The 12,856-nt window shown below is 35.6% G+C and overlaps 1 protein-coding gene across 1 annotated transcript; it reads right to left on the bottom strand.

The window, feature by feature from the left end:
* Positions 1-1,348: 1,348 nt before the first annotated feature.
* Positions 1,349-11,684, bottom strand: LOC135684783 (protein arginine N-methyltransferase 1). Its single transcript, XM_065200439.2, has 11 exons — positions 11,534-11,684; positions 8,599-8,737; positions 7,758-7,768; positions 7,158-7,313; positions 5,974-6,037; positions 5,257-5,399; positions 4,990-5,077; positions 4,576-4,691; positions 3,174-3,324; positions 2,716-2,837; positions 1,349-2,364 (listed from the first exon to the last, which is right to left on the bottom strand). The coding sequence occupies exons 1-11, from the start codon at positions 11,618-11,620 to the stop codon at positions 2,281-2,283; spliced, it is 1,161 nt and encodes a 386-aa protein (XP_065056511.2). The 5' UTR covers positions 11,621-11,684; the 3' UTR covers positions 1,349-2,280.
* Positions 11,685-12,856: the final 1,172 nt, after the last annotated feature.

Here is a 12,856-nt window from a genome sequence, read left to right on the forward strand (position 1 = left end):
AAATAAAACCTAACCCAGCAATAAACTAGGGTTCAGGTTATGTTTGGTTTTGTATATTTCTATCATCAAGTAATGTAGATTGCATTGGTGAATCGATACTGCATTATCCAAAGTCAGCAACGCTTCGTAGTCAGCATGACCGTCTTTATAAGCAATTATGAGTGCTCTTTCGTGGATTTTATTCACTTTAGCATTCAAACATCTGTCATGGAACATCCAGATTAGGGGGCAGTAGCTAAACTGAGCTTTTTTGAAGCTGTTCATTAGGAGACTCCTTTATGAGTTATGAGCAAAGCTTACTTCTACTGTTACTCTTTTTCTAGATTTGACTAGAACCAGAAGCAAGTTTCGCGGGTTTTTTTCTCTTGATAGACAAACAAATGAAGAAAGACACCAACTATGAGAGGCCTAATAAAGGAAACAAGACATGATCCTCGATTATCCTCTATTCTCCTTTTCTGTATTGTTTAGAACTCACTTTAGAACAGAATTAATCTTTCCTCGTTATTTGTTTACTTGTCTCGCTCACTTGCTTTATCTTTTATAAACTTTCTGTCATTCTTTTCCCAAAGACCCTTTCCACAATTTCCCTCCCAGGTATGCAGGGTAGCAAATAGCAAGCTTTTCTTCCTGAAAAACAGGGCTATGATCTACGACATTTGTCAATTTCAAAGGGGACTTTGTCTACATTATGTGGGCTAGGCCTTGCAATTATGAAGGACTAAGCATAACGTGACTTACAATTGTTATTAGTCCATGTCATTTTTCTACTCATCCCACAGTTTCTATGGAACATACACCAGTTTGAGAAAAAGGCTGTCTAGCTTTCGCTGCTTCTTGCAATTGCTTTTATCTCATTTTTTCGATTATTTTGAAAGGTTTTTCATTTGTGTATACCTACTAGCAACACTTGCTTGGGCACTCACAGAAACTCAATGGTTTTTTAAGAGACATGTTACTTTTTGTTCGAGCAACATTGGGTACCAAGAATTCTTCAGCTTTCGATATTATATCATTATAAAATAGATGCAAGAAACATATCACTGCATTAACATCTAGTACATCTTTGGTGAGTTGTATGGTATATATCTAGTACATATATATAACAAAGTAATATATTTGAGATGTTTGATTTTTATATTTGAGATTTTAAAGACTTTCGAGGTGAGATTTTCAAATTTTCAAAGAACTATGCTTTTTCGAGCTGTCGGAAAACTGTACGTTCAAATTCTCAGGTTTTTATTACAACAGGCAACTTTTTCGACACAATACTGTCCATTCGCCCTAAATTTTACATCAAAATTTTGGCATCAACGAAGGTAAGGACACAAAGAAACAGAGGGCTCTATTCAACTTGTGTATTGAGATTTTGTAATCAGAATAATTGATGGTTAAGTCTAAATGAAATAATACCATAATAGGGAGGAAGAAACACACAAAATCTATCTCTTCCAAGAGTTAATTGCAAAATTCGTTCAGTAAAGAAATAAAAACCTACGGAAATGACCAATACCCAATTTGATGGTGCATATACCAAGAATCACTAAAACGAAGTTTCAGTATATCTGTATACGATAACACAAGACGAAGAATAGGACTATAGTGACACAAGCGAAGACTGACTCAAATTCAAACCCACTCTTGAACTTTCTTAGGTAAACGATTCGTTGCAAGTTTGGCCTATGTTCAAGTTTTTTTATTTGTATTTGCATATTTGTATTGTAAATTGTATTTTTATCGACTCGACGAGTTTGTTTGCAACAGAATAACGGCAAGACAGTTTTGGAAAAACGGTCAGTAAAGCTAGACTAAAAACAAATCTTGAAGCTAAAGAATACAGTTAACCCATCTGTGTTCCGTGCAAGAACGAATTAACTATATTTATATACTGAACTGAAGAATTATCCATATCAGCCCGGAGAGAATCAAATGACCTGTGTGGACCGTTTACAGCCTAAGAATTGGGAATGCCTAAATTAACATTCATATCACGGGGAGTGTCCTTAAGAAAATCTAATTTTGACAAACAGCTAAAGGATTACAGACAACGTCAGATGGTTGAAGGCCACAAGACAAAACAAACAAAAATTAAGATGTGTTGCCAGGACGGTACCGAAAAAGACCCAAATCTGAACAGATGTGTGATGTTGGGTTAAAAAAGGAAGAAGAAATGATGTGATGGTTAGTGTGTTTCCAAAATGGATGACATCTCCACGCTGTCTCCGTTTACACCTGAAGTTTGGACAGAATTCTGACCATGTCTCGTTGTGGTGCCTGGTTTTAACGCATCCTGTAGTTGGATGTCTTGTGGTAACTTGACAGCTCGCCGTCAAAGTCGACGGTGATTGTGAAATCCAAGTCACGCTAAGAAAGTAAGAACGAAAGCATTGAATATCAGCAGGGATAAATGCTTTCAGCAAGCGAACCGATTTACAAAAATCAGTCATATTTCTTTAGGATGAACAAACATATCATGCTAATAGAAAATGGAGCAAAAAGAAAAAAAAGACATGAAAACATTGGCTTATCCACAAACCGAAGACAAAACGGAAAGCTTAAAAGGCAAGAAACATGTCTTATGAGGTACATTTCATGTATAGCGCTAATCTTGTATAAGTAACAGAAACTAAGCCTAAATAAATCTTTCATGTGGCTTAACAGCGGATAATAGGGAAACAAAACATAGCAAAAGAAGCTGAAGAAATTGCTGAATACCTTGTTCCTGGCATTCTGCTTCATCGTAATGGAGCCAGTTATCTTCTCACCAGCCTTGACTGTCAAATATTCCTCAAGATAAAATACAGTTTGCTTCCAATGCGTGTACCTGCTTTCTGGAGCTGCAAGAAAATACCTGATGGTAATAGAGAGCACGATAATCTTCAATACAATATATCAATAAATCTCGATATATTCATTTTCGGGACTACAGGACTTCCATCAATTGTGTGGGAGATTACCACACAATGATTTGCCTCTAAGTCTCGCTCTCCTTCGTAGCAGTATTGTTTCACCAGATACTTTCCCCATTTCTACCTTTTAACAATTCCCTTCTCATTTATTCTCATTAACAAAACGTCTCATTTACTCTACCTATACCTTCTACATGCAGTGTCAATTAATTTTCATAAATTTACTATCCTTGGTCGAAGCAAACGAAAAGGGAAACATCTTACCAGTTGAAAACCCAACACGACTGTGGCACTTTGAGAATTCAATGCTAAAGAATGTGACCAGCGCGTGGACATAGTCGTTTCTCTTGCACGTGACTTCGAATGGAGCAGTGAAGTTGATGTCCTCTTGCTGCTGGGTATCGATGCTTACTTCCTGCAATGTTAAAATGGCGTACTACAGTGCCTGTTAAGATTACTTGAAATATCAAACGATTGGCGTAGTATTCTATTTTATTCATTTCAGTCCCCAAGTATTCATACAACCACCCCCTTTCTCCCGGAACAACGTTGGTAGTTTGAGCAAATATCATGCAAGTCTCACGAAACATCGACTTGCTAATCTTCTAGGATAGAAATAAGACGTTGTTCCGTCGACTAGGCTTGATGTTTGACAACGAGGATAGTAAAAAGGAATCAAGACGTGTGATTTTTAATGTAAATATCAAAGAGCACTTTTATGGAAAAAACCTATTTTTCTTCGCGTCCACAACACAACATAAACATGTCACGGGCACAACGAAATAAGGAAGGCTTAAAAAATAACCTGAAAAGACAGCCTTGAAAGAGAGCAAAAACAAAAAGACGATAGGCCGCAATTCGAAGCAAGGCACCACCCTTCTTTACAACAGCTGGTGCCTAAACTGTCCAGCCACTTTTACCTTTTAAAGACCTCTGGCAACTGCATGAAAGCTTTCCCTCAAACACCATATGGAAATGCTTATTCCAAAATAATCTCTTCAGTAATCACTTTTGGGTTTCCTAGAGACTTCATGGGAATGTCAATAGAGCAACACTCTAATCTCTTACAACTTTGATTATTCTGCTAACGGCAGACTTTCAGTATTTATGCACTGTGCTTTTATAAAGAACGGATACTTGAAGTTCAGCTTCGGTTATAAAAAAAAGGACGAAACATTCTGCGGCGACTAACATTGGCAACAGTTGTCGAAGTTTGCTTAATACATCTAAAAATTCAATACATTAATACAAGGAACTTCCACAGGTAAAGGAAAAGATGCCTCATATTTCTTAAATGGCAAGGCATCAAGCAAAGATAAAGAGTTGGATTTGTTTTAAGTCTAGAAGGATTCTTCTTGTACAATTGTTAACCTTTCTGAAGCTGTTTTGACAAAATTTAGGGTGAATTCCAAAAAATTTGACTGTTTCTCCTTAAGTGATGCGGAAAAAAATTGGACCTATACCATAGCTTCCTCACTAGAAAACGACATTGGGTCATCACTTGTCTCTCCTTTACATTCTATCCTTGTTTTAAACAGGAATATGAGAGAAATCTATCTAATGAAAGCATGTCTCTGATTGGCCTGTTTAATTTATATACCAATGGATTTCAGATAATGTTGAAGGGCACTTTCCAAATAGAGGTGAAAATACTGTTGGTGCTTACCTTAATCAATCCATGATTGCTTGCCACTTGCTTTGGGTCAACAACATCAACCAGAGGCTCAGAAATGGCAACTCTGCGAATGGCACTCATATCAAAACCATAAACATTATCCCACCCTGAAAAATAAAGGGAAAATTCAAGTTCAAAATGAGGATATTTTAATACTTGATGATAAAGAGAGACTTAGTTGACAGGTTTTTTGAATTAGAATTAGAAAGGCATTTCATTTCCCTGTAACTTCCTTAAACTGGTTACGAATTAATTTAAATAAATTTTTTATAATAAGCAAGTCTTTTTCTCTTCATAAGAAGAAAACAGGTAAAAGCCATTATTGGACAAATAAAAGAAGATTCAGAACTGTACAGAGAAAAATAGATAAAACTATAAATGGAAATTGAGAAAAATAATACTTACAGTCGATCTTCTCTTCTTTGTAATCTCTATCCTCAATGGCACAAACATACAGTTTTGCTTTATCTGGAAACAGCATACCATCAGGTGCCTGGATAATGACAATAAAGTCACATTTCTACATGAACAAATCAACAGAACACACAATATTAAAAATTGACTCTATCAACCCTATGTGGGCAAGCAATATGCAAAGAGAGAGTAACAAACACCAAAGATTATAAATGCGACTTATATTTATAACAAAAATTAAAGTGAACAAACTCATACAAGCCATTTGTCTCTTGCAAATAACACAGTGTCCAGCATGGATTCATAAAACAAACAATATCCCATCCATTCGCTGATGATTATGTCAACTTTTTCCACTGAAAGGACTACTTCCTCTATCTTTCCTTTTATCAATGTCACCTCTAGAATAAATAAGTTCCATCACATTTAAATTCCTAGACTTGCTGATAGTTCATGAAATCTAGTAAACACCCTCAGCATATAAGGACCTATTTCACTATGCAACACCAACAATATTTTTATATAATTTGATAATTTTTTCTTCTATACAGTGAACATATTTTTTTGGTAGTCAGTAGAAATTAAATATTGCTAAAATTCATCTTTTTTATCCTTTTGTTATAAATTTGATTGTGGATATGGGTGTTTCAGTCATTTTCTAGGCACTTAAAGATCCACTGTCAACCAACAAAGAAGCCTCTATAATTTACAGGGTCTTCTCTTGTCTATCAACATCCCTCCTGCTCAAATTCACGATTTCTGTGTCAGAAAATGCTTGTGAGGGAAAGTCGATAAAAATGTAGGGAATAATGAGTACTGCAACGTGCCGAAAACAACCAACAACAAAAAACAAGTAAATCAAAGGTGACTATTATTTGCGCCTGCCATACAGGATTTCCTCAGAGTAAAAGTTATACTCCATCCCAAGAAATGGATACTTCATCACAAGATGTGGATATTCCACTCAAAACTTACTATGATCAAGATTATTTTCCTTCACAATAAGTGTTGCATGATCAATTATTGAAGAGCAATCCACCTAAAGCAAAAATAAAAGAACAGTGAGAATCAGCGATTTTCAAAATATGCCTGACCTAAGAGACCAAAACCTTGATCAGTGATTGGAAAACTGCATAAATCAACTGAGAAATGCTGTGCTCTATTTTTTTCTTAAAGTTTCATAATCCATCTATGGATTTGAAATTCATACAGCTTTCTAAAATTCCATAAACAAACTTCAGGAGACTTCCGTCAAATCAGTACTGCCTGCCTATACGAAACTTACCACTGGAGTTCAAGAAAGAAAAAAAAACTCCTTCTGTCTGCACAATGGCGGTTTTTTAGTCTTTATTTTAGTTTATATTGATTCCAAAATTGCTAGATGCAAAGATGACTGGCCAATTATCTGAAACATGTTGTCATCATAGACTTTGTCACAATCTTGTGGGTCTAAGAAACACTATTGAAACTAGTGATTCTGCCATCATGCAACTTGTTTTAGAAAACCCAGATTGTGCCAAAGCTATTTTGTGCTTCAAATTAGTTAATTTATGGAAATTATTGCTAACTGGCCTATCATAGAGTGCTTAATTGGCAGAGATGTACACACATTTGGAACATATAGAACAAGACAGTAACTGCTACACTGGGTTTCACACTACACTGGGTGACTAAAAATAGGGAAGACAACAAGACCCTAAGCTTTTAGTCAACTAAAGTGGCTTAATTACTCTGTCAATCAACATTGGCAAATCAACAAGCATGATACAAGATAAGTGGTTATTCAATAGCCAATTGTTGATTGGCATATGGCAAAAGTCTCTTTAGCTATGAATAGTACTCTTTATGTCACCAAACCTTACAATTTGTAACCTTGTAATTCAAAACTTTGAGGCCCAACTTAAAGGTAATGTGTCCATATAAAAGGACTGCGTATACCCAACTTGTCTAGCCACCCATCAAAATAACGGTTTGCGGTTGGTCAGTATTCTTGCGATGCAAAACTGCTCACATGAAAAGCTGACCTCGCAGCAGGATAAACAGAACGACCGTAATGACTGGGGCGATGACATGAATAATCACATGTTTCTAAAAACCCCTGCAGAGTTGCTTGCTTTAGCTGGACACATTACCTTTAATTCTTAATTTCAAATACATACCCCAATTACTTGTTTGGCACCAGCTTTGGCAGCAAACATGCAAAGAATGCCTGTTCCACAACCAACATCCAAAACAACTTTGTCTTTAAACAAATGCTTGTTGTGGTACATTGAGTTGCGGTAGGTTAATGTTCTCACTTCATCTTTCAACATTTCCTAAAATTAAATCAAATTAGATAAATAAAAATTTTCCTAACAACAACACTTTAGGGGAATATGCAGTTCTTGAAAATCAATAAGGTTAACCTACTCCGATCATTTTATCTCTTTATATTTGCAAATTAGATATTTTATAAATAATTTATAACTTCCAAATTTTTTCTTTTTTGACTGCAAATTACCCATCATGAGCTTACTTCAAAATCATGTCATTTCTACAATATCTCCTGCTGCTTGTTAAGAACTAACTTCAGAAATCTGAAGAAAGACTAATAGCACAACAGTTAATTTGTTACCCAAACATATCACCAGTCAACTCAAAATAAAGAAACAGTAAAAGTGCACTGAAGTGACATTCCATTTGCATAGAGCAATATGCCCTTTTTCTTGTGAGCTATAGATAACATATTGTGTAATATACAATAAGGCTGCTATACTAACCTCATGAATTCCTGAAACAAAGAAAAACAGAAGATTTATATAATTACTAGTGAAAAACAAGATTAAGTAAAACAAATTGATCAACCAAGTGAAGATCAATAGACATCAAACCCTTAACAAGGAAAATTTCACCAGGCTGGGAAACTGTGACAGATAGCAGAGATAAGGCAACACAGTAAAACATAAACATCTTTAATTTGAGATAAACTGAAAATACCCAGCTCTGAATAAGTCAGTTACAAATCCCTCCATTTTTATGTCCAACTCAACATGTCTTGGACTGTAGCATGCATCTAAGGCTGCTTTCACAATGCACAATATTTTGCAGGTGCCTTAACCTGCATGCCCCTTTCGGCTATATTAATCCTTTGAAGCATTCAGAATGCAAAAATGTTTGCAAGCAGAAAGCAGCTTGCTGTGGAAACAGCTTGTTTGTTAGCAAGCAAATTACCTATGCAGTGCAAGCAAGACAAAAATTTCTTATTTTTGAAGGGGAAAACAACCTGTTTTAGTGCATTCTTTGGGTACATTGAAGTAATCTCAAAAATAAATGGTCCACATGTTTTTGACATGGGTTTTCAATCAGAATGGGAAATTAGAAACCAAAGCAATTTCATAAAAGGAAAAAAAGTATGCTAAAACAAACTTTCAATTTGAATGCAGTCTAAGGTGCTAGTTTTCAAATGGTGACAAGTGAGAGGTTTTGATGAAGTAAAAAAAGCTTTGTCTGATTTTTAAGAAATAGTTGATCAAAGAAAAAGATGCAATTTCAAGCTGCTGATTAGTAGGTATGTTTAAATTTTTAATTATTAGCATTAATCATAAACTATGTTTAACATACCAAAATGCGCATAAGAATCAAAGTAATAGTCCTTGCTAGTCATTTCTTCTGCAGACACCTCTGGTTCTTCTTTAGATTTGCAGCTGATGTCTCCATTAGCATTCAATGTAGAAATTGCTTCCTTTTCTTCGGGCTTCATCTAGCAATATCAGGAAAAAAATGATTTAGACCAACTCTTACCTGGAAACACTTCTGGTCCACCAGGCCTTTGCCGGAGCAAGGGCTATAGCCCGCGCCCACGCAAAATAAATTTGTGAGAGCTTTTTTCTGCCCACGCAGTTTTTTAAACTCAACGTTCTCATTTAATCTGCGCAGTTTAGCTTCCCAATATTTGTACTACATTACCGCTAAATATCAGAGTGTTAGGAAATGAAGAGAAAGAGGTCTTACATGTCTATGTATTTATCAAACAATGTTATAAATAGGAAATTTCTGTTTCCTTATGTTTCTTTATATAGGACATGTTAACAAACTATTGTATTATCTGCTAAAACTTATAGGAAATGTGTTTGCACGAAAGGAACAACATATAGCATGATTAATGCTACGAATAATGGAAGTGAGAAACCTTACACCATGCTGTAAAATAGAAAACAATTTCTTTTTAAGTCAAAACATATAAACTAGGCATTGGCAAAAAGCGCCACATTCAACCTGCAAACCTAACAAAACTTTGCTATATTCCAAAAAGTTATGTTCCTTATCTGTCTCGTTTTAGAAGTGGTAATACAAAATTTAAAGGTGGTTATTACTGTAATACACACAAAATGCCTTCTTAGGATGAAAAGTGCTTAGAGAATTAGCAAGGTAATGTATTTTTGCCTTTGTAAATACTCAAATATTAATAATTTAACAACAGTTCTGCAAGGGCTAAATAGCCCACGCAGCCAAACTGGCAAGGGCTTTTTATAGCCCACGTTGTATTTTTTTCCAGAGAGGCCTGCTTGTGGTGACTTCATTCCCATATGCATGCAAATAGTGAAAAACAACAGGAGTAAACATGATCTTAAAGGACAAGTGACACACTTTTCACCCTATCTTTTCTTTTCATTAACTTATAGATCATCTTTTAGAAGTAAGTTTTTCCTGGTTTGGAAAAAAAAATTCTAATCAGGGGGCGCAGGGGGCGCAATTTTGCTTTTTATCACGTGACCCTATGACGTACATTGTGATAACTCAGAATTTTCCTGTAATTGATAGAGAGTTTACGAAACAAGACGCGACAGGTCCAGACGAACTGTATTCGTTTACAGGCGTGTTGTTAACGTTAATATTGCACTCTATACCAGTAGCAGCAATAACAAATTATCACAATCTACGTCACGGTGTCACGTGATTCATTTCCCGCCATAATTTCAAATGGGTTTTTAAGTGGGAAAATGAAATCAGAAAGAAAAAATATTTCAACAACACTCTCATACAGCATTTTACTTTAAGTTAGAAGGAAAAAAAAATTTGGCGCCAAAAGCGTGTCACTTGTCCTTTAAATGGATAAATCACGCCTGTTTATGACATTATATATCTAATATTTTATGAATTTCAAATGATTTACAGAACAGTTTTTCCAGTTTGTAGTACTAAATTTGAAACTGACTGACTGAAAGTGCAAAATTAGATTGTATGAAAACTATGTGAGGTTGATGAAGCCAAAAAGGTTGCATAATGTGAACTATAGATAGAACTAAGCTGAACAAGTAGATCAGCAAATTGTAGTGTTCTACACAATGTCTAGCGAGAAAAGCAACAAAGTTGAATATTCAACCTTTATTTCACAGGGAAAAGCACAGGGATTGGCCACAAAAAGCAAAGGAGAACAAAAAACATGTTATTAAGGTATGATGCAAAATTTGTGTCAAATATACAAGAATCATCTGTTTAACAAGAGGATGAATTTCAACCACAGTGATAGAGCTCGTTGATCATCAAACAAACTGGCATACAACTGGAATGATGTTGAAAATTGGACATTTAAACAAATAAAATAGTAGAAACCACAGAACATATGGCATTTATCAAATCAATGCTCTTATCTCAGCAACAATTTCCAAAAACTGTTATCTCAAAACAATTTTTATCTCCCTTTGTTTCTTTAGGAATATAAATATTTTCCTTCATTTGTCACTGCTAACTATCAAGCACTGGAGGAAACACAATTGTCGGAAAGTGTTCCAGTATAAGCGACAAGAATACACAAGCAAATTTGCATAAAAGTTGAAGGAACATTTAGTCTGCTTGGGTTGCTATTATCAGACAGGGGATTTTCGTTGTCTGTGACAATTTACCATCTGCTGTGATTGCATTTTAGCTGATTGTGTGATAGCTTTAGATAAATTTTTGTCTATAGTGGAATTTCAAAATTTAATTAAATTTAAACAAGCAAAATTTATATTAGCACTTGCACAATTGGAAACAATTAAGCACAGAAATCAATTAAGCATTAAAAGCATTAAGAAAACTGCTTCGGAGTAGAATACTATGTACAGTAGTGTTCTCTGTGTATTTTCATTGACAATGAAATACGATAAAACATTGATGCCTACATTTACTTGCAAGTAGCAGCCTGATTTTATCAATGGGATGTCGTTTTGAGGTGATATTGCAGCTGCAGCACAGCAAACTTCATTACTCGAGGTTGTTGCTACAGGCAAATGAACTTTAAAGGAGCCTTGTAATAGCCGAATTTTCTTTAAAGAAGTAACAAATTTAAACAAGGTTTGATATTTGAAACGTTTCGAGAATTTCTAGTGAAATGACAACTTGTAAGGGCTTATCGGTGCCCGTTTTCATTTTGGCAACTTCCTCGATTTCTGTCCTTTCAAACTTAGGCCTAAGATTCGCAACCTAATTATTTACGAAACAACGATAATAATCAATGACAGAGAAAGTGATACAACACAAAGAAATGAACAACTTCTATTAAATCTTTTCATGTTACCTTTTTAATTGTCTGATTATTTTCTGCCTCAATTCTTTGTCGCTTTTTCGTTAACTCCTGGCTAGCAGCACTGCCTTCAACCTCCATGCGGTCCTCGTCTCGTAACCTCGTGGTTCATAAATTCTCGCCCCAACTCCCTTGCTGGATGATAGACATCCCAAAAATTTCGGAAACATCCCCGTCAGTGGGAACACCATATTTTCCGATATATTCAACGAAGATATTACCATCCTTGAAGAGCGTGCATATTCGAGAAAATACGGTAGATGCTTTTTGTACAATTACAGGGCCGCCGGAGCCAGGGGAGCAACGGAGGCACAACCCCCGCCCCTGATTGTAAAAATGGTAAAAGGCGCCCCTTCTTGAAAACTTATCGCGTGCATTTTTTCACTTCCAAATATTCTGCTTTTAAAAGCTGAATAGAATAACTTAAATCTAAGCGTTGTTGAAGAACTATTCACTGAAGTTTCCTTTAATTTTTACTTGGGCACGATGCAAAAAGCGCAAGCTCCAGTGACGAACGTTGCAAATTAATTTGGCTATGACAGTTGTTATACAACTAGTTTTGTCTGTCGTGCATCGTGTTTGTGGTTCGTTATTGTTAATGAGAATGTCTTTCGATGTTTGCGTCAGTAATTTTGTTTGTCATCGTGCCATCTCTATTTTAGTTGTTATTAGTTCATTTGCCGTTAATTTGTGTCATTAGGGTTTTATGTGCGTCACTCGTGTTGTTAAAAGCGTATGTTCTTTGAGTGCAAGTCCAGTCGAGTCGAAGTTTTCGTTGAATAAAGTCGTCATTTTGTAGTTGTTGGTTGCTGCTGATTATACGATCGCTATTGAAGAATCTTGGTTTTTTTTTAAAAACGTTATTGCGAACTGGAGTCTGATTTATGAGCTTTACCTGTCCTGTAAAATACTTTATTTTACACAGTGATGAACGTGTCCGCACCTTCGGCCGATTGCGTGAAGATGACGCAAACTTAAAAATTTATAGCTTTTAAAAATATTTCATGGAGGCGAAACATTCAAGCAGCCAGGGGCGCCTACACCGGGGGGGGCTGGAGGGGCAGCTCTTCAGAGAGGGGCAGAGGGGGCAAGAAGTGCCCTGAAATATAAGAAAATATTATAAAATCTTATTGATTATTGATGATCACTTTGACCGCTCTCGTTATGTTAATTTCTATTAGAAAATATTGGAAAAATGATAAAACCAGCACAAAAACACAAAGGTTGAAAATGCTGTCTGTAGCAAGGTGGGTAAAAAGAGGGAGAGTGGCAAAGATAATAGTAGATAAACAAAAGAAGTACTCTGAAGTACTCCAG

Source organism: Rhopilema esculentum, chromosome 21, assembly GCF_057945365.1.
Source record: "Rhopilema esculentum isolate cy_ngs chromosome 21, ASM5794536v1, whole genome shotgun sequence".
In the NCBI taxonomy this organism is placed as follows: Eukaryota; Metazoa; Cnidaria; class Scyphozoa; order Rhizostomeae; family Rhizostomatidae; genus Rhopilema; species Rhopilema esculentum.